We start from the raw sequence: 26,550 nt of genomic DNA on the forward strand, positions 1-26,550 counted from the left end.
AACACGGCGTTGGACGGAGCGAGCTTCCCAAGAAGTGGGGGTGATGGCGTGCTCGTTTCTCACGACCGACGACCCACAGTCCCTGCTTCAATTGGAGCAGGCCTCTCCAAGTCGTTATCGACTACTTCGTCTGGGTAGATTTTACGCGTTCTTTTTTTCTTTTTCTTTTGCGGTTGCCGGAGATGATGGCGTGAACTGGGGTCGCAGCACGGCATGCGGGCATCACTGGGATCTAGCCGTGGTGTAGCCGTCCCAATGGATCCGATGCGCGATTGGGCCTTCTCAAGCCGAGGATCTTAAGAGAAGTATTACCTGGATGTGGATTACTATTTCACCATCCATCTAGGCCCGCTGTAATACTTGTTAGATATATTCGGTACAGCTGACCAGCCCGAGGGGTTATTGTCCTGGTTAACATCCTTAATCCGGATCTGGAACCAATATCTGCACTCTCCTCTCTCACAAACACTCCCTGATTCTTCCCAAGACCCGAGGTGTAGCATAGGCTGCATAGCACAGACGGATTAGTACCGTTCTCCCTTGCCATCTCACCCTCCTCTGCCCTCGTCGTGAACCGGAGCCGCCAAGTCGAAAAATCAAATCAAATCAAATCAAAATGGGGCACGCCCAAACACCCACGCCGACCCCTGTCCTCAATGGATTGACAGATCAGATAGGCCAGGGTCTCGGGTCTAATGTCCAGGAAGCCGTCACCAGTAATGGCCAGGGTGTCACTGTCCCCATCCCTGAAGGGGCCCCTAGCATCCTCAAGCCCCAGGCCAACCAGTCCGTTTATGAGAATCCTCCGTTTGAACTTGTGGATCGTTATGCCGATGAACCAAGGGAATTGAGGGTCGCTGTGGTGGGCGCTGGCCTTTCTGGTGTCCTGGCTGGGATTTTGATTCCTCCCAAGGTTCCCAACGTCAAGCTTACAATCTTTGAAAAAAATGCTGGTGTGGTGAGTTTATTATCATTCTCATTCCAAAACCCGCAATTTAACCTACATGATGGCTGCCAAGATTGAAAGAAATCGATCGACTGACTAATTCAATGACTTTTTTTTTTTTACCTCATTAAAGGGTGGAACGTGGTTTGAAAACATCTATCCCGGGGTTCGCTGCGATGTGCCAGCTCATGTCTACCAGTCAACCTTTGCGCCAAACACCCAGTGGACAGAGGAGTTTGCGCAAGGTCCTGAAATCCAGGCATACTGGGAAGGCCTTGCCAGGAAGTTTGATGTCTACAAGTACCTGCAGCTTTCACAAAAGGTCGAGAAGGAAGAGTGGGATCCGGTGCAGTCCGAATGGAATGTCACCGTGAGAGATCTCAAGACCGATACTGTTCGGGTCGAGACGGTGGATTTTGTTCTCAACGCGATCGGCCGTTTCAACAGCTGGCGGCTTCCAGATTACCCCGGCCTCTCTGACTACAAAGGCCTGCTTCGACATACTTCGAACTGGGATCCCAACTTCGACATCAAGGGGAAGCGTGTCGCGGTGATTGGCAATGGCGCGAGTGGAATCCAAGTCGTCGCAAACATACAAAAGGTCGTTGGGCATCTCGATCACTACGCGAGGAATAAGACCTGGATTGCTGCGTCCTTTGCAGGTCATGAGACATCTACCACGCCAATCGTCATCGACGAGGAGCTCAGAGAGTCTTTCAAACAAGACCCAGAAAAGTACATCGCGTACCGCAAGGAGAAGGAATCGATTTATTACAGGGGCTTCAAGGACTGGTTCAAGGGCTCGGAAAAGAACGAGGAAACGAGGGGAAATTTGATCAAGCTGATAAACGGCCGGCTGGGAGCAAAGCCCGACCTCATTGACCAGTTGATTCCCGATTTCTCTCCCCATTGCAGAAGATTGACTCCCGGACCGGGGTATCTCGAGGCCATCACCGCCGAGAACACCGACTACATCCAGACGCCAATTAAGCGGTTCACGGAAACCGGCATCGAGACCGAAGACGGGGTCCACCGTGAAGTTGATGCCATCTACTGTGCGACGGGAGCCAACGGCGACTTGGCTCCTCCTTTCCCAGTCATCGCGAACGGCGAGAATCTGGCAGAGGTTTGGAAACCGGGTGGCAAATACGGCTTCCCCTACACTTACCTGGGCGCTGCCACTCCTGGTTTCCCTAATCTCCTCTTCATCCACGGTCCCAACGGATCTGGCAGGTCCGGAACTGTGCCGCATAGCGTGGAAACCCAAATCACCTACTTTGCCAAAATTCTGAGGAAGGTGGGCCGAGAGGGCATCAAGGCCATCGAGCCACTCAAGGAAGCTGCCGACGACTTTGTTCAGTATTCGGATGCCTTCTTCGCTAAGACGGTTCTCTCGGAAAATTGCAGTTCGTGGTATAACGGTGGTCGACCTGGTGCGCGGATCCACGGTCTCTGGCCCGGAAGTGCCTCGCTTGTCACTCTTCTACAACGAGAGCCACGATGGGAGGACTGGAAATACGATTATATTCACGATAGCGGGAACCGCTTTGTCTGGTACTTTGGCAATGGTGGCACAAGGAAGGAAAGTGACCCCGAGGCCGACGTTACGCCGTATCTTGTGAATCCCGACAAGATAGACCTGCGGGATGTCCATGAGAGCTGGTGGCTCATTCCGTAGATGTCTCTGTCTTTACACAAGCGACTCCCCAATTCTAATGGAAAATGAATTTGATACGAATACGCGGACCTGCCATAGGTAAATGTCTTAACGGTTGTCACACCGATTTGTACGTTCTGGGTGGTAGGGCCCAGCTCAATGAGTATCGTTTTTGGTTTGATTAATTTTCGCTACCGTTTGTGCTGTTCCCGATGGTCTTAATCGTCGTGAAGTGCTTAAGTCGTAGACCCTCAAATTCCGATGAATGGTTCGTATGGATCAAGCCATCATAAGGGGTAGACTTGAAGCATTAGTATTCCTACCTACTAAACTCTTGCGAAGCGCAATACCGAGGGTAGAGATTGTAGCTCGGGCGCCCAGCCAGCTGCCAGCTTCTTTCTTTTCCTTGCGTCCTAATTCCGCGGACGTTCCATAGCCGACTCTTTCTAGGTGTGGGAAGAATGATACTTCCCGATATGGATGCCCAACTGCCCCCGACCAAGAGCCCTGAGAAACGCCTTTCTTGCCCCAACATAAGTCAGGTTTCTCCCTTTTTTTTCCTCCTCATCGTATTATCTCCGAAGAAGGGGCGAGAAAGGCTCACATTCCTGGAAAGTGCGCAAATGGCGTCCTTTAAAAGTGCTGGTAGCACAGCGATCGAGCACGAAGGGGTTAAGTATGAGGGGAGACGACTGATACCTGAAGTTGGAACAAAAGCAGAGGGCAACAAGGGCCAACCTGGGGTAGGAAACAAGGCGAACCCTTAAGCGAAACATTCTTAGCCCCATTAGCTTTTAAGGTTTGTTGCGCCCAGCTTTCTCCTCCTTGCCCAGTATCAAATCATGATTGTGTTACGCAGGATGCAAGGGGAATGGTGTTGTGTCGCGAGTTCCAACCCTTCGAACGTATGGTGGATGCTGTTCCACAAACACCATGCCACCACGACCAGAAGATATTTCTTTCGCATTCCTACTATGTCGCAGATTTACGTCTAGACACCTGGTGTGTTGGGCAGGCTTTGAGGGTTTCATGTTGGCTCTGATTGGAGTCCTTCGAGCGGGCTCTGGGATCGAGATGAATCCCAATGCCAACGCGGGACGGGTAAACTATTCACGGGGCCAAACTACAGTAGTGGAGCAAAACTGGATCCCAGTCGAAGGCAATGCTCGGAGGTAGAGTAACACCCATAAACTGATACAGCATACATCGAGACGACGGGCCCCTGTCTCCAGGCTAAAGCGTTGTGGCTTTCTCTTCTGTCACATTATCGGGTTTCTTGATTCTTCAAAGCTCAGTCTGCTACATTCCTACCATTCTCTACCTAATGTTAGAGACTGAAACTGGTGAGGAATCCATATTTGACGAAGAGAACAATGAAGTGAAAAACCGCGAAAGTCAACTCCGCCGAGGTTGCCTCAATCAACTCTCTTCCCAAGAAATGTGTGTACATATAAATATCTTCGAATCCCCAGATAATCATGTTGCTTCTTCCCCCCATCTGTCCTCACATATCCAACATCCCAATCCAAGACAACTCTTCCTTTTGAAATTAATCGAAATCTCAAAAAAAGAAGAGGAGGGAAGAAGCTAAAGATGCATGTTGCTTTCCTTTACGCCATTGGCACTCTTGCGCTCTCTGGCAAAATGAGTGTGAGTCTGGATTTCCTCTTTCCCTGGGGCTCCTCGGCCGCGGATCCAACGCATCATCTATCGATCAACCCCATATGTCTTGTATAGTATCTGGGCCCTTTACTAACCCGTCGTGGCATCTTACAGGTTATGGCTGCACCTAGAACCGCTAATGTCACAGACGGTGCCCCTAGCGTCACTGCTGCGACAAGCCTGGCCTCAGCAACCTCAGTGCCGAATGCCTATGTCGATCCGTTCTTCCAGAATTTCACCATGGTCCCTAACTCGTACACGGGTGCCTTCGGACCCAACGGCGAGACGCTGACTTTCAACGGAACCATCCAGGAGGTTATGCGGCAGGTCCGTGAAATCAACCCCGGATATGATTGGGACGGCACCGGAGGCAATGGCGCCGCTTTTAAGTTCAAAAAACCCGAGTGGAGGGACCGACATGTCTCGAAGAAAGACTGCGTGGGCCCCGACCCCAGAGGCGTTCGCCAAAGATACATCCAAGATGGCATCAAATACCTCGTCAATAGGAAGGACATGGCTATGGTCGACAAAACCGCCTGCACGCGGGTCAGCTGCTCCTGGGATGCTGCTATCTTCATTTGCTACGAGCCACCTACCTCGTCGTCGTCCGCCACTTATACCAACAGCTGGGACTACGTTGCCGCTTACGCCCAGGGCATCATTTCCGAGTGGTGTCCAAAGTGGTACTCCCCAGATACGCGGTCTGCCTTTGCTGTCCGCGGCAGAGTTTGGGCTCCTGATGGCCTTATCGTGAGTGTTCAGTACGATGATTGTTAAGCGGCCAAGGCACTGAAGCCACCCGCTTTCCTTTTTCTCCTTGGTCCGCTTTCGCTTCTTTCTTTTCTTCCGTTTCACTGTCGGCTCCTTTCTTATATTATCACGGATCATCGTGATTCGAGCTCGATGCACCTGCAGCTTTAAGGGCGTTGTAGTCGTTCAATTCTATGGAGGATGATAGTTTGTTGTTAGCAGGCTAACGCCAGGCCTGTCGGCGTCAGCTAGTTTAAAAAAAAAAACTTATCCATCGCTTCGCTGGAACTTGAAACCTTGAGTAGCTGCTTCATTTATCATAACCTTAACGCAGGACATGGGGGTGTTTGCGACTCTGCTGGAACACACTACCATCAGCTAGATAAGTGGTTCGACATTGCTAGCCGTGACTCTTGCCGATGGGCCGTCTGGTGTGTTGGATTCAGCCAAAAACTTTCCAACAGACTACATGCTCTTGGGCGTTGTGGCTAAGGACCCTCTCTCTCCGTCAGCGGGCACGGCACCCTGGCATAACTGTTCAAAGATAGGCTGGCTGGGGATGGCATTGCCTAATCTATCCAAGTTCAGTTCACTAAGCAATTAATCGGATATTAGACAGTAGACGGATCGCGAGGTTCAGAATAAGACTATGGGCCTAATTTATCACATCATAGTAAATGCTAATAACCGGATTGATGTCATAGCCAAACCTACCTCGGATGCTTATATATATATATATCTAAAAGAAGGATCAATTGATATCTGCTGTCGGTTTCTTATCAGTTCATACCATTAATATTCTCCGTCATTAAAATTTCAATGAGTTGACGATGCGACCACTACAATATCTCCATCTGGATCCCTCAGCAAGGCAGCCCCTCCTAAAGCCCGACAAGGGAAGGAAGCCGGCACTTAACTACTTCCCAGTGAAGACGAGTCATTCTTCGGCAATCTCGGCGGGCGGCGAGAACGGAAGGGTCCTATTCATAGGCACCGCAACAACCGTCATCGAATGGCAAGGGCTCCGCATTCTAACCGACCCAAACTTCCTGCGCGAAGGTGACCGCGTCCATCTCGGACCTGGTATCACTGCTGAGAGACTCACGAATCCAGCTCTTGACTTGGATGAGATGCCACCCGTCGATGTAATCCTTCTCACGCATTATCATGCCGATCATTTTGACCCGCTTATGGAAGATGCCCTTAACAGAGACTTTCCGGTTGTTACGACACCTCATGCGAAGACTCACTTGGTTTCCGGAAGAGCCGGGAAAGATCCATTTCGAAATGTGACAGAGCTGGATTTCTTCGAGAGCTTGATTCTCCTAGCGCCGAGGATGGACCACAAGAGGCGCCCGGTTGTAAAAGTGACGGCGATGCCAGGGAAACATGTCCCTCCAGGCCCACTCTCGGTCGCGAACAAAATCATTCGTGCCGTGCCCCCAACAAACGGATGGATGGTGGAACTGGGATATTCAGATGATATTCCGTCACCGGTGACTGGAGAGATTGTCACGGGGTACCGGATATACATATCTGGAGACACCCTCTTTGTTGACGACCTGAAAGAGATTCCGAGATGGCTGCACCGGAAACGGGTCGACTTGATGTTGATTCATCTCGGAGGTGCCGCAATCCCCAGGCCTTCTGTACCTCTCGTCACGATCACCATGGACGCCAAAGACGGCGTACAACTAATGAGGCTTGTGGATCCCGACACGACCATTCCGATACAGTACGACGATTATAACCATTTCCTGTCTTCTCTTGAAGACTTCAAGGCGGAAGTGGAGAAACAGAAAATGTCACAGCAGGTGATATGTCTTGATCGAGGGGATGAGTACAAGTTCAAAGTCAACGATGCATCTCAAGAGGAATTGGAACATATTCGACACAAGTCTAGGGATCGGCAATTCATCAGTTGAGAAAGAGAAAGGACGCCACATGTCGCTTGCCACAAAGCCGCCCAAGGCCGGTAGAGAGGTCGATAACCTTGAAAGGATTGGGAATGCAGTCATACCTAGGACCAGGTCAGGCGACTTCCCCGGCTTGACTGTGGGATCCGATATTCCTTTCTCTTCTTCTTTCCCTAGTCATAACGAGGGCAGAGAGAGACCTAGCATGCACGTCTTCGTCAAAAGTGAGAGCAATCCCAACTTTAGCTTTGTGCGAAGTACTGCTACTTCGTAGTAAAAATCCGTATGACAAGCCCTGCAAGATCTCTAGTACGAAGCAGCCAATATAACCAATATGCCGTTTCTCATGATACTGCCCAATGCCAAGTTGTGGCCCCACGTCGCCTCATTAATGCGACCGAATTCTCCAACCTGTCCGGTTTTCTCTGCCCAAGGTTCCAGTGCCCAATCAAGGGTCCAGACTAGGACTCGATTATCCCATTCTCCGTTACATTTGGAGCGATAATTGACGCATCAACTAGCCCAAACAGGAAACCTATAACAGTGGTCCCACATGCCATCTTCAAACAGATTTAATAATCTCCCAAGGTTTCGGCAGTCGTCAGGAGCGCGAAAAAAGGAAAGGCTATTTAGGCGCCACTTACCCGGAGAGCATCAATTTCATCATTACAGAGTACTCTGGGAAGTCCGTACGTAGCGTATTTGGCATGAGCCGCAAGTACACCAAGGTAGCCGATCTCCTTTGTTCTCTGGTTTCCCACTCAAGAACAGGTTTCTCGCACTCTGTGAACGGGATAATAGCGGGCCAGCTTATCCAGCCCCCTTTTCCACGTGCCATAAGCCCGACGCAATTCACAGGGCAGACTTTCAGTTCAGAGATGAGGGAACATCTTATTATCCGTCGTTACCTTGCATGGCTGGCATGATAAAATCCCAAAGCGGTCGAGACCGAAGCTTGGATGTGGAGAAATGCAACACCACTTGGCTGGGGTATGCGGGGGTAACGGCGAATAGCAAGCAAGAAAACCCTGAACGGTTGGAGAATTACGCCGAAAACATTTCGGTTTGGCACCCTCATGATTGGAGAGAGAGGTGTCCCAGACAAGGATCGTCAGGCTCTGTGTTGACAGACTAGCCCAAGCTTGGAAGCTAACCCCGAAGTAGTAGACGACGGTACTCCTCTTTTCCACGAGCAAAATGGGGAGCTGCCAAGTCAGCATTTGGAGACATGCCTCGGAATTTCCGGCCCACACTCCCACGCTGTTCGAAGCTGGGTGAACGGAGAAATGGAGCTGCCAGACTATTAAACATAACTCTTGTGTACACAGGTATACCTGACTCTGAGGGCATCTCTTTCGGGTTTTCCGGTCACGTTATCACCATTCAAACCTGGGGAAATAAGGGAGCTAATGCGCTGCATCCTTGCGTCACATCGCGCCGCATCGGCAGATCTCTTCTACCACCTCGTAGGCGAAGAGACAAGAACAGAAAAGCTGGGGGGAAGGTACGATAAAACGCGGGGAGCTCCACGACCATCCCTTCCTGCGGTACGAAGCAGATCGCCTACCAGCACCTCATCTGCGGTCTACCTTCCTCATAAGGACCTCCCACGTGTTATCCGCGTTCCGAACCCACGGGCCCGGCGATAAGCAGATAAAGTTTCCCCTACTCCAAGTCGACCCTTAAACGCAACCAAGAACCGCCTCACCTATCATATTCCTGCTCGCTGCCTCTAACCACGTGTTTCTGTCATGACGTCCAGCGAGAAGGATAGACCTGAAGACCTGCAGGTTGAACAAAAGGTCGCATCAGCGGGCTTTAGAACAGAAAAAGCTGTGGGTGGTAATCTCCATGCCGTGGCCGGTCGCGGTAATGTGGCCACTGATGAGTAAGTGTCTAGTGACATCTTTCTATGATTGATACATGGGCATTTTTGCTACAGACTGCGTATTGACGACCTACAGACATGGTAACCCTCTTGTTGAGTTCGACCCAGTTGCCGTGAAGAAGCTCCGGTGGAAGCTCGATCTCTACACCGTCCCCACCGTCGCTTTTCTCTACCTCTTCTGCTTTATTGACCGGGCCAATATCGGTAGGGAAATCCCTTCCTTTCTCCTGGGCAATGGCAGGCAGCCTCTTGCCCAGTGAGGGTCTCTCGAGAATCGAGATACCCTTTCCTATCCTGGGTCAAGCATAATCTGACTGTCGTGTCACGTATAGGCAACGCCCGTATTGCCGGCCTGGAAAAGGACCTCGGACTCAAGGGCTTCGACTATAACGTCGTTCTGTCCGTTTTCTACGTCTCCTACATCATCTTCGAGATCCCCGCCAGCATCTGCTGCAAGTGGATGGGTCCCGGCTGGTTCCTTCCGCTCACCTCCCTTCTCTTCGGTGTCGCATCGATTGCCACCGCCTTCGTCCACAGCCGAGCCGCCATCTGCGGTGTCCGGTTTCTCCTCGGCATATTTGAAGCTGGCATGCTACCGGGAATCGCATATTACCTTTCGAGATGGTATCAACGTGCTGAACTCACCTTCCGCCTGTCGCTCTACATGGTCATGGCACCCCTCGCGGGTGCCTTCGGTGGGCTGCTAGCATCTGCGATCCTGACAATGGATCACTTTGGCTCTCTCCACGAATGGCGAATGATTTTTGCTTTGGAAGGCATTATTACTGTTGGGCTATCCCTCATCGCCTTCATCACGTTGACTGACCGTCCCGAAACGGCACGTTGGCTCACGGAGGAAGAGAAGGAACTGTGTATCGCACGTGTCAAGTCCGAGCGTATTGGTGCCACGGAAGTCATCGACGGAATCGATCGTACGAAGCTGTGGCGCGGCATGACGAACCCGGTCACCCTTGAGATTGCCGTCATCTTCCTGTTCAATAATATCACCGTTCAGGGCCTCGCTTTCTTCCTGCCTACGATTGTTAGGAGCATCTACCCCGAGTTCACTGTTGTGCAGCAGCAGCTTTACAGCGTACCTCCCTATGCCGTGGGAGCATTCTTCGTCTTGGCGTACCCTGCGCTGAGCTGGTATCTTGACCGGAGGCAAATATTGATCGCACTCTCCTCGCCTAGTAAGAAACTATCTACCTGGTCCTGGCATGCTGTTATATTTGTTCTTGCTTTCTGACGTCTTGTAGTGGTTATGGCTGGGTACATCATGTTCCTTGCGTCCAAGGTCAATGTAGTTCGCTACGCCGCAACGTTCTTGATTGCCAGCTCAACCATGACGCTGGGACCCATGTCGAATGCGCAGATCAGCGCCAACGTTGTCAGCGACACAGCGAGGAGCAGCGCCATCGGTCTCAACGTAAGTGCTCCTTCTGCCTCTATCCGTTTCCTATTTCGAACTTGTTCACGCTAACACGTCGGGGCAAAGGTTATGATGGGCAACATTGGTGGTCTTGTCTCGACATGGAGCTACATCGTTTGGGATGCTCCCGATTTCCACATCGGCAACGGGCTCAATCTTGCGGCGGCAAGTGTGATTCTCATCGTTGCCACCGCAGCTTGGTTCTGGATGAAGTGGGATAATAAGAAGCGGGATGGAAGGAACGTCGAGGAAGAGCTGGCCGGTATGAGTCCGCGGGAGATCGCAGATCTCGACTGGAAACACCCCGGTTTCCGATGGCGCACATAATAATAATGCGACTTGATGGCCGTTGCAGAGGTATTTGTATAGGATTGACAAGGAGCGTTGCTTATTTATTGCCATCATTATCGAACTCTAAGTTGTAGCACCAATACGGCATGCATGCCAACATCACTCTGTTTCAGGACCTGTGGAGACTGTGTTGTAACCCAGAACAATGATCGTCCAGCGATGAATCACTCTTTACATGGCGTTTTGTGCAGTGGCTTTTTGATCTATGCCTAGGACTCAAACTTACTGCATGTGCGTGACCTAGCGCTGAAGGCCGGTGACAGTTTTCCCTATTACCGGACGGCGGCTGATTGGTGTGCCAGCCCCGAACCAACCGTTTCTTAATATCACCGAGATTCGATTTCGTAAACAAGACGCTTAATTTCTCATGGTAACCAGCATGTGTATTTGTTCTATGTAATGTAATCCAAAGCAAGAAAGCTCTGGATAAACGGAAATATATACAGGGGAAATTGAGTTTCATCACGGCATGATGCTCTCACTCATATAGTAACCGTATGAACCCCTGAAGCTCGAAAGCCGGACTTCCACCCATCTCCAGCTACTTCGTAGGATCATCTCGTTATCTCTTAAGCAATACCGTTGTAGGCAATAAGGTTAGGGCTTCTATACTTGCGGCGCGTGACGCCAGCGGTGCCGAGAGCCTTGATACGGGAAGTAAGTGCACCAGGGCTGTTGATGTTCTCGCGGACGGCAAGGTAGAGAGCAAGACCGGCGACGTGGGGGCATGCCATCGAGGTTCCGGTAAGAGCGGCAGTGGAGCTAGTGGAGCCAATGTAGGCGGAGACGACACCAGTGCCAGGGGCCAGGATATCGACGGCGGGGCCGTAGTTGGAGTAGGAGTCCTCGATCCAGTTGTAGTTGACGGCACCGACAGTGATAACTTCGGGGGCAGAGGCAGGAGAACCGTAGGCGGCCGGGGTGTTCTCGTTGCCAGAAGCGACGACGGTGAGGATACCATAGTTGAAGGCGGAACGGACAGCAGAGTTGAAAGCGGCAGAGTAGGGACCGCCTAGTGATCAGCCCAGTTAGCGAGAGACGGTTACGCCCGAAATGCTGTTTTACACAGTTGAATGTATCGAGGACTTACCAAGTGACATGTTGATAACAGCGCGTCTCTGGCGACCCTTGCTAAGGATGTCGTTGACAGCCCACTGGAAACCATTGAGGATAACCGAAGTAGATGATTCGCGATCACGGAAAACCTTGACGTCAATAATGTTGGCCGACTTCGCAACACCGAAAGTCCTTCCAGCAATAGTTCCCGCAACGTGGGTGCCGTGACCGAGGGTATCGTCAAAGGCGCCACCAGCAGCGTTGTATCCGTGGACTGCACGACCTCCAAACTCGACGTGCCTAACATTGACGCCACTGTCTATGACGTAGGCATAGCTGCCGCTGCCAGCGCTCGAGTCGAAGCGGTAGGTGGTAGATCCGCGGTTCCTATTGGAGATGGCGCCGAGGCCCCAGGGGGCGCCGGACTGGGCCATGGTAGCAGAGAGGGTATAGGTTTGGTCCAGTTCAACCTCAGCAACCTATTTCAGTGTTGGTCAGTCTCTGAAGTTGGGGCGGCGTAGAAAATATTGTGTGGTGGCCTACGTCGGGGTTCTTCTTGATCTCCTCAAGTGTGGCCTCGTCAAACTGGCCAGTATAACCACGGAACTTGTCGCCAATTTCGTATGTGGTTTCAACCCCAGTCAGATCACGGCGTCCCAAGCTACGCTTATGGACATCGTTGACCCAGCCGAGGTGAGATTCCGCTCCTTTTGCGGTGACGCCATCCTTCAAGATAACGATGTACTTGCCCTCGGTTTTGACGGCAGGCTCCCGGGGCTCGATAGTTCCTGCAACGATAGGTCCAGCCACAGCGAAGGGGACAAGGTTGAGCAAGAAAGCTAGCTTTCTGAATGAAACCATTTTGAAAAGATGAGTTACCAGACTGCTTATGAAGGGAGAAGTTCAATGAGATGAAGGTTGTTGATGATTGTGAGTGGTGGTGTCGACTTGAGAGAAAGAAGCGAGGAAATCGTCTTAATATATACGGCCTTTCCCATAGGAAGATTCGTATTTTCTTGCGTCAGAGGGCGAGATACGGGTCAGTCACGATATTGTCAGTGCTTTCACATTATTCAGGATTAAGGACCATCGCCGACGGAACGATTGCAGCCCTTGGCTTCCCATCCTCGTCTTGGCGCATATTACAGTCACTCTCGCATTTGACACACTGCCTCGAGGGCCCAGCGAACTTTTGTCGCGTGCCTTGAGGACTATCGTGGAAAACACCATGATTCTCCACCGGGCGGTGGGGTTTGGGCTCTTCACCACCCCACGAAGAAAAAAAAAAGGAAACGTGCGGAGCTTGGTTTTCTTCGTTATGGAAAAGCATGTGAGATCTAGTGTCTGCTTGTAGAGGCCTCCCTAACAAGCATACTCCTTGTCAGAACAGGCAGGATGCAACGCTAGCCTCGGGACTGAATACCACCAAGTTCAGCTAACTTCCCGATGCGGCTCAGGTGCCGGAGTGTTGTATCCGCCTATGTTCAGTTTGGGCCTCCGCGTTGCCCACCGTTTCCCCTTTCCCCCACGACCTAGAGCATTTCGATATTTGCGCAGGTTCTTCTGTGATGTCCAACAATTAACGACTAAGTGGGCTACCCCTGCGTTGTCCCCGCTCTTTCAGTCTGAAACGGCCATCCCAACGTTGAAGACGATGGGACCGCCAGTTGCAGCCCAGCCCTGGAGTCTCGGGGTCTGGCCATTGCGTCACCAAGTTGCAGGATTCTGAGCAAGGGCCATCCGCCTATCCAGAGTGGCGGAGACCTTGCTTACCCCACTCTTCCAGGTCACGTACGACGTTATGAGAGTTATGAAAAGAAGAGGATCTGCGCATTGAAGAGTAAAATGAGAGGGCCTCTTTTGAAACGCATAAAGCCCGCCTTACTTCTCAGGGAAGCTGGTTTATATAATCGCAAACAAAGTGGGATATTCAGAACGCTCGGTTTATATTCTGGAACTTGGCAGGGCGATGGAAAACGTCTCGACGAGCCAATGTTGCCGTCTTGGCGCGAAAATGTGGCTCCTTTCAGCCGGCGAAAGTTGGGTAGATGCGAGATCACGCAACACCATGGGATGATCGCAAATTCATGTCGGCACTAGGAATCTAAAGACTATTAAGGGAGGTGGTCATGCGATGGAGTTAAAGAAACTTGCTGTGTTGGCGGGGTATTCGTCGATGCTCAGAGATGGGATCACACCGGAATAGCTCTTATAGCCGCGGCTCTATCACCCCTCGGCGGTAGGGGAGCCGAAGGCACCGAACAAATTCCGATAGAGACCTCGAACTCGATGTTGCGGAAGGGGTTACTGGCAGCTAGGTCAGAGAATATGGTGATGCGAACGGAGCTGACGACGTCCGTATTGAGATCAGCCAAGAACCAGCTAGATGGTATTAATAGTGTATATGCTGCTACAAATATGGCAATAGCAATGGCCGGAGTAACATTTTCGCCACACAGAAATAAACCTGGTCCCTAGCATGTTTCTACATAGCTTCATGTATTCTTCGCTGGGGCATAAAGCAGAGACCTGTGGAAACGCGGAACCACAAAGGCGAATGATGGCCGTTCAGGAGCAAGCAATAATATCGGCCGAGTCCTCAAGGGTCCTACGTACCCCCACAGTATCCGATGTGGGTTGGTGGAGACGATCATGAGGATAGGAGGTTTCGAAGTAGTATTTCGTAGCTTGAACCGTACTCGACATTCGGCTGGTCTTCTCTTCCTCCAAATTTTTTTTTCCCGTTCTCTTATTTCTTTCTTCCTTTTCTTATTTTGCCCTTGGTTGGCAGGATTGGAGACTAAATCGTTACATGCATCAGAGTGTACTCTGAGCAGTTCAAATCTTCACAACAGCCTTTCCAAAGTTCTTCCCTTGCAACATTCCAATAAACCCTTCCGGAGCGTTGTCGATACCCTCCGTAACATAGAGCTTGGCCTTAACGCTTCCATCTGCGAGCCACTTTTGCATCTTCTCCTGATGTTCGTTGAAGTAGGCTGGTCCAAAGTGCGGCCTACCTACGAGGAAGCCTTCCATCAGAATCTGCTTGGTGACGATCTGGAACAGGCCCTTGACACCCTGGCGCTTCTCTAGTGGCGTGTTATATTCAGAAATCTAAGTTGGTTAGCATCCCTGAATATTTCCCCTTCGCTACGATCAACTCACCATTCCGCAAGCGCATATGCGACCGTCGGTATTCATGGCGGTAAGTGCAGCCTCAAGATGCTCTCCTCCCACATTCTCAAAGTAAATGTCAATGCCCTCCGGCGCGAGGCGGTTAAGCGCCTCAAGAGGCTTCTCCTTTTTGTAGTTGAATCCCCCATCGAAGCCGAGCTCGTTGATGATAAAGTCCAATTTCTCATCGGAGCCGACGGAGCCTATAACCCTTAGGCCTTCCTTCTTCGACACTTGCCCCACAACTTGCCCAACTGCACCGGCGGCGGAGCTGACGAAAATGGTTTCACCCTTCTTCGGCTTTCCAATTCGGTACAAGCCGGACCAGGCAGTCAGCCCTGGCATACCGAGAGCACCGAGGAAAAGTCCGAGGTCGAGGCTGTGAGGGTTATTAATCTTGCGAACCTTGGCCTCTTCGGGATTATTGACCACGGCGTATTCAGCAATGGGCTGGTAGGCGATGACGAGGTCACCTTCATTGAAGGAGGGTGCATCACTCTTCAGCACCTTGCACACGGTGCTATTGACGATGGGGCCGTTGATCTCAAACGCGGGGGAGTAAGACTTTATATGTGGATCTCGCATTTTGCCACGGAGATATGGATCGAAGGAGGCGTAGAGAACCTTGAGAACGAGTCCACCCTTGGGTGCGGGATCATCCAAGTTGATGGGGCGGTCCTCTATCACCAGGTGCTCCCCAGGAACAGGAACACCGGTCGGGACCTTTTTGAACACCAGGGTCTTATTAGACACCATTTTGGGCGAAAAGGATGAAAAACACTATCTAGAGAGGTGAAGCTTCGAAGGTGTCAAAACGGCGGTCAGGGCAGGGGCGGGAAGAGGGAAATCGAGCGATTATATGGGTAGAAAACAGAGGACCGGAGCTCTTGCCCGATGACGTCGGAGTCTCTGTTTTGTGCCGAGGCGATTTTAAAGACTTAAGGTTTATATTACTAATTCACTGTGATGCCATCATGCAATTGATGCCGGCGCACCACACCAAGACTAGTTGAGTCGTACGAGAGATTGCCGATGCTTCATCGGAAATTCTTCAATCTCGGCCTTCCGAAACAGATCTTACTAGTTGGTAGCTATTATTTCTACTTGCATTTGTAACAGTGTCTAAAATGGTTGTGGTGATGCAGTCGTCCTCATCCTCAACAATGCGCCACACTTTACCACACACTTTACCAATGCCAGACTGAAAACTAGCTCCCACACCTCGCCGCTCTGGACTCAGAAGACCCGGAGCACTTTGTGGCTTGGCCGCATTGTTTGGCTTGGTCCGGGTTCACCTGGGTGACTCGATGTGGCTGTGGTCCGTCCATCCCGCCATGTTTGATTGGGTGATGTCTCTGATGGAATCTTGGAAGTTGGGCGGTGCACCCACAGAGGATATTGTTGACCAGGCTGGAGCTGACTCTTTTCAACTCCCGAAACCCCCCTCTCCAATTTTCTTTTTTTCTTCCTTTTCATGAATCTTCGCCTCGAGTTACAGCCTGCCCTCCTCTTCCCACAAACCGCCACGTTGCTCTTACTCCTGTTGACGCCATCGCTCGGTTGTCTGAATACCGAGAAACGGAACCTCTCGTTACAAGCCACGCTGCTTAAAACCAACCCCAAAAGACTCATTTCGAAGTATATCCTCTCTGAGCTGGCAAAGAGGCATCTTGGGCCCATCACACTGACCTCCCCCGCATCAGAGAGCACGAAATCTTAATACCTACTACATTCCGCGAATCTCACAGGACGATCGAGACATCTTCTTCCATCTTTGACCGATTAAAAGGTGGTTTCGGTTTCGATTGACAACATCGCCTTTAAAAAGTATTCGGGGCGTTGGTCGCCCCTCCACCTTCCCTTCAAGCCGAACACATCCCTGACAGGCAATCAAATCCACGACTCGTTACCTACTTCCCAGTGGGGTTGACACGAACTTAATGGAGCCTTCACCGGGCCACGACGATGGATCACCTAACCACCAAGCCCGCCAGGATGAGAATAGGATCCCACGAGGCCATCGAGGGAGGGAACAGACGCAAAAGAGAACTCTTCATACCGATGGTGGGGAAGATGATGGTCATAACCGTGAATCAAATAAGCGACGTCCATGGACACCCCCAAGATTCGCTTGTCCCTTTTACAAGCTGGACCCAGTCCGTTATCGCAGTTGTTTATTTAGGCACACGTTTGCAGGGACAAATTACGTGAAACAGCACCTGCTCCGGGTCCACGCACCTCATTACTGTCCTACTTGTGGTGAGGTATTCAAGCGGGAGGAGCTCTGGAGCGAACATATACGGAATGGATCGTGCGAGCCCCGTGAATTCACACTTGATATAATGACAGACTTACAAAAGCAGGGGCTGTACAGCCTGTCGCGTGGCGGAGGCGAAGTGGAGCGTTGGTATAGATTATGGGATCATCTATTCCCAGAAATCTCTCGCCCAGAATCGCCATATCTGGAAGACGTCTCACTGGAGATTATGAGATTCCATCTAGAGCAATGGCTGGAAAACCATTCCCACGAAACCCACAACTCAAGCCCCCTAGATTTAAGCGGCGTGTCCCAAGAGATGCAGAGAAGAATTGTCGAACAGATTCTGCGGAGCACTTACCAGGATATAGACGCTCTGGATGTTATTAATACGGACACCATCAGGACTACCTTCGATCGTGCCCAGACGCAGAGTACTCCGCCTATCACTAGTTCTGTCACTCCACCTCCACAAGAGACTACTGTCATGGTAGACCCCACCTTCGGGGATGAAATGCGATCTTCGAACACCCCTGGGGATCGGGACCCTTCTGGCCAGTTCTGGGACTTCCAATTGCCCCTAAGTGTGCCCTACCCGGGTGCTGAAGTATACAGGACCAACTCCCATGTCAACGAACCATTGATCGGCGGCTTGGAACGCGGTTTGGCCGAACCGGTAGATATTCCTAGTTACCTGAACAAAGAGGATGCGACCCAACAACCAGAATCAGCAGGCACGGCGCAGCCATCCATGCCACGCCCTAGCGGTAAGGTCCAACATGCGGAATATGTTGAGACCCCAGATCGTCCCTTTCCCCCCAGTACCATTGGCAGCCTCGGCAAGGAACGTCTTGCTCAACAGGGAGGTAGCTCGAGCCACGATTCCGGATATGCAAGTCTACAACCTTCTGAAGCAGCGGCAAAGATTCTCGACGAGACTGCTAGCGTCTATTCCATTGATTCTACCCCCACCGAACGGCGAAGCAGATATGTAGCAACTTTCGCGAGTCGCTTAGCCGAAGACATTCGACAAATACCATCGTTTTCTCAAATATCGGAGGAATCTCTCAGACATTTTCCAGAGTGGGTCAGATCTTTTACCATGAAGCTTCATGGCGAATCGTCTAGCATGATTGAGAAAGAGGCTTCGGTCTTCCTCCGGAAATACAGAAGGTAAATATTTTGCCATTTGATATTTATTCTTTTATCCTTGTCCATTCAATACGGCTTACCTGACCACTCCTCTTGCAGGGATATTATACAAGAGCTCCGCTGCCTCCCGCTAGGCGAGCCCTCGGAGTGCGGTCTCGATTACCAGGAGGAGGAGGAGATGACTTATAGAGCAGCCTTCCTTCCGAAATCAGTACTTGATAGCTGGCTGCGAAGCCTTCAGGCTGCAGAAGATCCAGAGGCGGCGAGTATTATTGCCGAGGCTGAAGAGGACATGCAGCTTCCGAATCTCGCAGAGTACGAAGAGTTTATCGCAGGATCCCAAGCATATAAATGGCTTCTAGCTAAAATTAGGTGTTATTCCCTCCTCGAAATTCATGGCAAGAATCGGCTGTTAGATATCGGAGATTCTATCCGTGCACAACTCCTAGCACACTCAGCATTCCGCGAAGTCAGCCGACGAACTACGCCTGCCAAGGTAGAAGTCGTTTTCCACCTGGAATGGAATTTACTTCAGTTTATATTAGAGCAAGAGCATTCAAAACCAGCAGCAAAAGTCCTGGACCACATCATTTGCCTCACCGGAACTTGGAAACAGGCCCAAGCAATGACTGTCCAAGAGTATATGGACCAAACGTGGCCTTCAACTAGCCAACCACTTCGGTCATTGCTGAAGAAATCCTGTGCGTTGGCCGGGATAGGCCCCTACAGCTGTGTGTCTAACGTCTCCCCTTACTAACGGAAAAGCAACTCCGTTCAATACTAACCACAAAATAGGTTCTTTGCCAAATGGTGAGGAGCTGAGGTTTACCCAATTTCCGACATCTTGCAGCTTGGTGGTCAGAGGACAAGTTGACTTCGCCGCTGAAATCGGTGAGCAGTTGGGATGGCTTGCATCCTCCTTGCGCTCATCTCCTGTTTCAAATGGCCTGCTCGCCTGCTTTCCAGAAATCTCGGACTTCCAGATCCATGACGAGAATTACAGGCCTAACGGTACTGTACATGCGTCTTGTCGAATCGATTGCCAGATGGATCTTGCTCAGGAGATCTCTTCCTCTTCTCCGGGGTTCTGCTGGGCGAACTTGTTCAGGAACCCGCTCTTGGTGACAGGCTATCCCATTCGCAGTCGATGTACCTCTGACACTGGGCTGGAGCTGTCACTTCGGGTATTAGCGCAATTAGTCGATTCTCGTCAGCTGACGAGTATTGGAGAGAGGATAGTTCTTAAGGGGTTCAGCAGCCTCCTCGTCGTGACAGCCGTAGTAGCGGATGCCGTTCTATGGCACCTGGTCTTCAACTCAACGGGGGAAAGGATCTCGTACTGCGACCCCAGACTCGAGTCGACCAACTACAAGATAGCGGAAGAATTCACACTACGACATCTAGAGACCCAGCGCCATGTTGTCGGTTGGTGTAGCCATGTCAGAGAATTATCAGGTAAGCGGGCTCCTTCGCCTCCGCCGCAAAGCGTACTAAACCGCCGATCTCTTAATAGGCCGTCCTGAAGCAAACCTAGCCATCCATGTCTGCAATCTGCAGCCGCCACCAAAATACATAGTTATTGAACGAGCCTACCTTGAAGGGGGTGCTCAGGTAGTCGGCGGACTCACTGCTAGCATAGGAAAGAGAGACAAGCCCGTCCACTTATCACGAGGATCGAGTTTCGTAGGATCTTTGGATTGGATCACCGATAAACCTATTGTGTTATACGATGTGGACGACCGAAGAGCTTGGCTGGTCGACGGCGCCTCTGCTCTCTTGCACTTGGTGAGAGCGTCAATCGATCGGGACAGGGAACGGCCGGCATATCGTGCTAGCTGGAGGTTCAACGGAACACTGGAGGAGGGGCAATCTCCGGCTGAGGTGCTCGGAAATCCGAAGAACCTCAACCTCCCACTTTTCCTTGACCAGGAAAAACAAACTGACACGGGTATCATGAAAATATTTTATCGATTTCAAGACAGAGTGGAGGAGATACTGCATAGTCTGGAGGCAGTCATCGACTATCAAGTTCAGCTAGCAGCGAGGGATGGATACTGGATCCAACAGTCAACGAAAGGATTCAAGAAGAGTTTAGTCGGTTTCGATTTCTGGGACCTTGCCAAGCCATCGGGGTCCACGATGCCGCGCATTTGCTATTTGGGGAAAAAGGGCTACGGCTGGGTCGACTACATTCGTGCCATTAAGGCAACTACCATCTTCGGAAGCAAGTTTGGGGAACTAATCCAGGCTGACAATGCGGGCGTCCTCTGCCCCGACTGGAAGACGGTTCGCGTTGGTGAGGATTATTTGTGTACATCCATCGCGACTTTGAAGACCATCCAGAAATCAAAGATGGGCGTCAAACTAGGTCCGGGCGAGATCACAAGCGAGATAATTTGGTCGACACGGTACAACTTGTTTTCTCAATGCATTTGTCGGGAAACTCTGCACCCGAATGGGATTCCATCTCATCTTGACCCCGTCCAGATACTCCTCCCTAAGGGAAAACTTACGCAGCTCGTTGTTCCCGACACTTGCGGAAATGTTACGCTCCACGAGTTGGGAGATGACGGAGCGGTAGTGTTCGGGCATACCCCATATCACAAGGCCTTTCCTAGACTGGGATCTGAAAAGTATCGTGAGGAAACACGAGGCGAGGATAGGAGCGCTTCTAGCGCCGGATCAAGCAGAAGCGAGGCATCGCCAGTTAGCAATCCGAGCTCGCTCTCATCTTTGAAGACGTCTCCGCCGGCCACTCAGGTGAGTTCCGGGTCTGATGTTATCCGAGTTGATGGTGATCACTGGAAGAGGTTGGTAGTAAGGAGAGACGGATTGAATTTGTTAAGAAAGCTGAAGTTCGGCACACGAAAGGATGATGTGTGAACCGGGCGAGACTCATAGTCCGGCCGAATCGTGGGGTCCTGAGGAATCCATGGCTGACATAGTCAAAGAATTGCTCTTTTTCCAAATATGTAACTATCCAGGAATCACAATCTCCCAGAGCGTCGTAGTGTATGTTCAAGCATGAGTGGTTTAGTCCGTTAGCTAGGTACCCACTGAGATACGTATGCTCTGTCACGTCATGAAAGCACGATCCTCTCGTGCAACGGGCCACAGTGGAATCTAGAGCCTTAGGGGCATGTCTAGACTTTCACTATCCTCCTTTAGTTAACGCGGGACAACAGGCTCGACCATGACGGAATTCTCTAGGGGCGAAGCGATACACCCTGTAGACACGGAAAGCCGCCCGGCTACTCCTGGACAACCTCACAGTGTATACTCGCTTATCAATAGGCCACGTTTAGCCCTGGCGTGAGTCTTGGTCTCACCAATATGCCAACTCCACTTCCGGCCAGGTAATGGACTCGTTGCGGCGTGATGAGGCGTATCTGCCCCTTAATCCGATCGGCATTTCTGGACAATTGGCCATAAATTCTAGTTAAAAAAATTCTGTGGACACTCCCCAGGGAAATCGCCCGCAGGCCGCGACGGAAATCAACCCCGTCTCACAAAAATCTTGGGTTCCTAAACCAGCCGGTCGCCATCCCCCTCTGCTCGAGAGGGGGAGCAACAATTCCTTCTAGACAACTGCTATTTGACTATAGACGGTTGAATTCTAGAAGCACAAGCTCCCCACTAAACTTCTTTGCATTGTCCATCGTTTTCGTCTTACGGGTCTCACATGTTCCGCTCGGCCCGTTCGCGCGGCATATGGCGTCCCTTATTTCTGGCCTCGTCAACTGTTATCGTCAATTTGTTTTACAGTAACATGTGAAGACTCTGCCGCTTCCCGCCTCCCGCCTGCCGCAACAGCCTCAAACGCCATCAGTCCCTCGAGGACCCGGAGCCTCCAATTCAGTCCTCAGCGAATCCGCCATCTCGCTGAGCATGTCAAACTTCTAATCATACACCGTGTCGCTCCTATTATCCATAATCGCACTAGGCCTGACTATCTAGCTCGAACAGAGGCCGATTTTTCTCGCAGGGTGATAGTCGCATATGGAGGATCTGCCCTTAGTGATGCCTAGTTTTTCCTCAAACTTCCGAATCATGTGCTTGAAATTTTGCAGGTCGGGATTATAGCTGCCCAGATCTTGCTCAGTAATCACGAGGCCAAATGTAATACCTCTGATAGTCTATCATTCGTTAAGAGAAGGTTTTGTGATCAACATTAGATCATACGACCAGCTTGTAAAAGTTGCCCAGCTTCCTCAATGCTTTGACTACGTCTAGAAATGCTGACCAGCTGCCTATAGAGGTGCTGAAAGCACAGCTTCGATCAGAAGAAGGTTTCGGAAGACCTAGTTTCTCCGCAATTTGTAGATAGACGCTTATTAGAAGCTTGTAGTACTCGAGGTCTGGAGTGAGGGCCTGTTGACACCGCTCACACTTGTAGATCACGTCGAGTAGCTGCTCCCGATTAAAAGCAGCATCGTTGACTTCAGGAGAGGCTGAAGGTTGTCCAGAATACCTGTTTCCTAGTCGATGAGAGTGCCGTAGACGTCGAAAGACAGGGCTTTGAAATCTGTAGGCTTGGACATAGTCGTCGGGGTGCGGGGAGGTTTATAACTTGGTGGAAAGAATTGCTTCGAGACGATTATCCCGCGAGATTTGATTAATAAAGTCCATTGTCACCTGCGCCACCACTAATCCTCCAGCATGCATCGGTTGAAACTAGCCCTAACCGGAGACTACTAATAGTTCTAGGCAGGAACTGCCAATATCATAGGCGTAGTTCTACATACTCGGGTGTAAACCGAGACTGATTGGAAATATCGTAACTATGGTAGTGAACGTGAAGTTGAAACCATAATAAACGGTGGTGGCATCACCAATGGAGGAGGGGCTCTCAAACATTTTCATTCACGGGTTTACAAGGAAGACGACATTGCCACCGGCCCACGATCGATAGACTTATTTACACTGCCCATCCTTCAGTGGTGCCTGTGTTCTTACTGCAGCCCAGCATCTACTCCTACATCTTAGTCTGTAGGATAGGGTGAGGAGAAAACGTAGCAGGGAGAGCGACGATGCCGAGGGGTTTATTTGCCGCGATTTGTCGTTCTGGATTTTGCAAACCTTTCCCCCGGTTGCTTCATTGATCAAGACAAAACGGCCGCAGCCAACAAGAGCATTGCTATATCTAGAGGTAGAGGACCAAATCACCGATGAACAGTGGGTGGCGTACGTCCTTTATATTCTCGTACTTACCACGCCATTTGAACGGCCAGCACCATCCATCACTTTCCTCGGGGCAGATAGCCTAGATTGCGACGAAGTATGACAACGTTGGTACGCACCCTCCTATCGAGGATTATGGGCGGATTCTTCACAGGGTAATTCGAAACAATGTGAACGAGGCCTCTTCATTGAAGGGTTGGCCGGGCTGGAGTGGACGCCACGGTGCAGACAGATGAAACCCATATTCCAAATTTCGATAAGAAGATACTATTTGACAAGCTGGCGAAGGAATACGAGTAGGAATCCCTTGAGCAGCTTCCGTTGTCGTCAAGCATTAGTTTTGCTGCTCTATCATGTTAGGCGCTGATGCCCACTTCTTCTTCTTCTTGTTCCTTAGCAGTATCTACTGCTCGACATCTCTGATCGTCGATATGCATTCGCTTTCTCAGATGATCGCATTGATACGAATCGAGTTCCCCGTTAAACGTTCTTGGAGGACGCGCAGATCTCGCCGTATCAAGTGACCAATACCCTGTACTAGATCTCTGCCCGTGAATCCTGCAGATGAAGGATGGAGGAGGCTAGGACGGATGGCAATCTGAATATCGTAGAAACTTCCAAGGTTGGATCGAAACTTTCGCGTGGTTCATCCGTACACTCTCACAGGCGGGTTAGATGATGTCGAAGAGAGGTAACGTTGAAATTTGGTCGCGATTGCGGGACAGCCCGCCATCAAGGTCTCATCACCACTTTTGCACTAACCCAGAGGTGTCGAGAAAAGGTCGCCCGTGGGCGAACACTGTCAACGCCATTGGGCTGTTTGCAAAATGTGATAGCCAAAATTCACCGATATCGTTTTCTTCGTGCAGGAGAGTCGGTGTCTATTTTCGGATTATTTTCACAAGCCTGCGACCAGGAATCTCGTACGGTCATCCTCGTACATACAATTGCGGGCTTCTCAGCTTTTCCAAGAAGGTAGTATTCCAGGACACAACCAGGCCGTCACATTGATCGCCGGCAATAGTGCCATATCCGGCAGAATCGAATTAGAATAGTGAGGGGACTCCCCGCAGTTCAATGCAACTTGAGTCGGAACAAAGACAAGATCGAGTTTTCCTTCGTAAAATGCCTCGACATTCTCCCAGAAAGATGCGGCGAAATACGATTACTTGCAGATACAGCACCAGCCAGCGAGCCGGATAACGGCACTGAAAAGTCCCCTTGCATCTGCCAAGTGAGCATCTCCAGTGACGTCTCCGGTGACATTCTTCAAGAAACAGCCCCGACCAATGTGACCCCTCCTCCAGGATGCCTGACGATTAAATCGACGAAAAGAGTCCTAGTGCAGGGGCCACCCGTGACCAATAGACGATCGTTCCCCCGCGATTCCACGTTCAGGGTGCCGGGACTGAGCCACTCAGGGTAACAAGCAGACCTTCGATGCATCCCTCGTGGGAAATTACGTGCTCGGATTTGTCCGCTTCGGGAATGCGACTGGACGACCATCTCGGAGTCGGCGCGTCCCTACTGACCTTGAGCAGGAGCGCGATGGAGCTGCCAAGCTGCCCCTGGATGAGTGCAGGTCTCAAATTCCTCGAAGGAAGAATATCATCTGCGTATATATAAGTGGCAGGGACTCCTTCACCCTGCGCGGTCGTGGAGAGCTACGATGGGCAGCAACTAATGTTTAATCGCACTTGGTGGCGCGACAGTTTTGGATAATATTAATAGTCATGATATCTTCGACCCTTTTTAGCGGCTTGGCCGCTCTTCCTCTCCTTGCCTTCGCGCCTCTGGTGGCCCATGCAGCCCCATCCCTGGTATCTCATGCCCGGGTTAGCGTTGAGGCCGTGAACAATGTCTCGGCGCTTAACGCTACATCCATGAACTTGGACCAGATCGTGTCCCTTCTCGCGATCGGTCCCCCTACTGCCCTTCCACAACGCGCCACGGCAAACGACTTGCGCTGGCAGCCATCATTAGACTTTGACACCGATGGCTGTTATAATGTGCCGGCCATCGATGCTCAGGGAAAGATTGCCGAGGGCCTGCCGCACAACTGGGTCGGATATTCGAGCGACTGCCGGGACGCATCGGACCTTGATAACAACAATGTCTACTCCCGCCAGCGATGCAACAACGGCTGGTGCGTCTACTTGTACGGCTATTACTTCGAGAAGGACGTCGCCATCCAATACTTTTTGGATCCTGGCCACACCCATGACTGGGAGCATATCGCCGTCTGGGTGCGTGATGACAAGGCCCAATACGTCGGTGTGAGCCAGCACGGCAATTATCAAGTCAAACCGGCGTCCGATGTCCGGTGGGATGGCGAACACCCCAAGATCGTCTACCATAAGGACGGCGCGTCGACACACTGCTTCCGCTTCGCCAACACTGCCGACGACGCTATCGAAAACCACAAGGGCATCTGGTTCCGAGGCCCTTTGATCAGCTACAACGGATTCCCTGCTGGCATTCGGGACTTGTTGTTTGCGCATGATTTCGGTAAGGCCAATATTGGCTTCAAAGATGCCAGCTTCTCTGGGAGCTTGACTCGGGCGAAGCCGTCGGGTATTACTTTTGATGTTAATGCTGATGATGGTTCGCCTGGCACACCTTGAGCGCTGATGAATGAGCTCCTTTTGTGGGGGATATGATGGGCGTGATGGGTATGATCGTAATGTAAATTACACACTGGCAATTATGGTAATATATTTCTTCGGAAAGGAATGATGTAATAATACTGGAACTCTCTCCGTCCGTTCGATGCCTCCTCCGTTGGTGTCGTAATATGAGATAGCAGCACGACATGTGGTGGAGGAGACTGAAGAGCTGATGAGACTCTGGGTTAGGACAGATGTAAGCATAAACCTGGATCTGTCAATCATGTTATTATAGTACTACACCCGGTCCCATGGTAAACACGAAACCAAATGAGTGGAGTCGAAACATGATTCCCTGATCCATCCATATTTACGTGTGCCCGAGCAATCAGAAGTCGTAAGAGGAAGGTTAATTCATAATATATATAGTCGTGAGTATCAGGTAAACTAGGTATTTCCCATTTTCTTCCGTCCACCTTCCCATAAAACAATCCTCCGACGCCATTGCCTTGCCGCCTGGCC

General features: G+C 50.9%; 6 protein-coding genes and 2 pseudogenes across 6 annotated transcripts; 6 read left to right on the forward strand and 2 right to left on the reverse strand.

The window, feature by feature from the left end:
• Window positions 1-616: 616 nt before the first annotated feature.
• SAPIO_CDS3711 (4-hydroxyacetophenone monooxygenase) lies at window positions 617-2,624 on the forward strand (the record flags this gene model as incomplete). Its single annotated transcript, XM_016786455.1, has 2 exons — window positions 617-958; window positions 1,080-2,624. The coding sequence occupies 2 exons, from the start codon at window positions 617-619 to the stop codon at window positions 2,622-2,624; spliced, it is 1,887 nt and encodes a 628-aa protein (XP_016643798.1).
• Window positions 2,625-4,196: 1,572 nt separating this feature from the next.
• SAPIO_CDS3712 (uncharacterized protein) lies at window positions 4,197-5,042 on the forward strand (the record flags this gene model as incomplete). The annotated part of the gene is made up of 2 exons (XM_016786456.1): window positions 4,197-4,253; window positions 4,380-5,042. 2 exons carry the CDS (start codon window positions 4,197-4,199, stop codon window positions 5,040-5,042), a joined length of 720 nt encoding a protein of 239 aa, XP_016643799.1.
• An 803-nt stretch (window positions 5,043-5,845) lies between these two features.
• Window positions 5,846-6,940, forward strand: SAPIO_CDS3713 (annotated as a pseudogene; the record flags this gene model as incomplete).
• A 1,742-nt stretch (window positions 6,941-8,682) lies between these two features.
• On the forward strand, window positions 8,683-10,578 carry SAPIO_CDS3714 (Tna1; the record flags this gene model as incomplete). Its single annotated transcript, XM_016786457.1, has 5 exons — window positions 8,683-8,819; window positions 8,896-9,023; window positions 9,152-10,012; window positions 10,079-10,248; window positions 10,318-10,578. 5 exons carry the CDS (start codon window positions 8,683-8,685, stop codon window positions 10,576-10,578), a joined length of 1,557 nt encoding a protein of 518 aa, XP_016643800.1.
• A 593-nt stretch (window positions 10,579-11,171) lies between these two features.
• SAPIO_CDS3715 (Alkaline protease 1) lies at window positions 11,172-12,519 on the reverse strand (the record flags this gene model as incomplete). The annotated part of the gene is made up of 3 exons (XM_016786458.1): window positions 11,172-11,614; window positions 11,693-12,137; window positions 12,202-12,519. 3 exons carry the CDS (start codon window positions 12,517-12,519, stop codon window positions 11,172-11,174), a joined length of 1,206 nt encoding a protein of 401 aa, XP_016643801.1.
• A 1,977-nt stretch (window positions 12,520-14,496) lies between these two features.
• On the reverse strand, window positions 14,497-15,588 carry SAPIO_CDS3716 (Zinc-type alcohol dehydrogenase-like protein PB24D3.08c; the record flags this gene model as incomplete). Its single annotated transcript, XM_016786459.1, has 2 exons — window positions 14,497-14,772; window positions 14,824-15,588. 2 exons carry the CDS (start codon window positions 15,586-15,588, stop codon window positions 14,497-14,499), a joined length of 1,041 nt encoding a protein of 346 aa, XP_016643802.1.
• A 1,820-nt stretch (window positions 15,589-17,408) lies between these two features.
• On the forward strand, window positions 17,409-21,601 carry SAPIO_CDS3717 (uncharacterized protein; the record flags this gene model as incomplete). The annotated part of the gene is made up of 5 exons (XM_016786460.1): window positions 17,409-18,262; window positions 18,341-18,556; window positions 19,092-19,696; window positions 19,755-21,001; window positions 21,536-21,601. 5 exons carry the CDS (start codon window positions 17,409-17,411, stop codon window positions 21,599-21,601), a joined length of 2,988 nt encoding a protein of 995 aa, XP_016643803.1.
• Window positions 21,602-25,155: 3,554 nt separating this feature from the next.
• Window positions 25,156-26,046, forward strand: SAPIO_CDS3718 (annotated as a pseudogene; the record flags this gene model as incomplete).
• Between the last annotated feature and the right edge of the window lie 504 nt (window positions 26,047-26,550).

This window comes from Scedosporium apiospermum (assembly GCF_000732125.1).
Source record: "Scedosporium apiospermum strain IHEM 14462 chromosome Unknown SEQ_SAPIO_0089, whole genome shotgun sequence".
Taxonomy (NCBI): Eukaryota; Fungi; Ascomycota; class Sordariomycetes; order Microascales; family Microascaceae; genus Scedosporium; species Scedosporium apiospermum.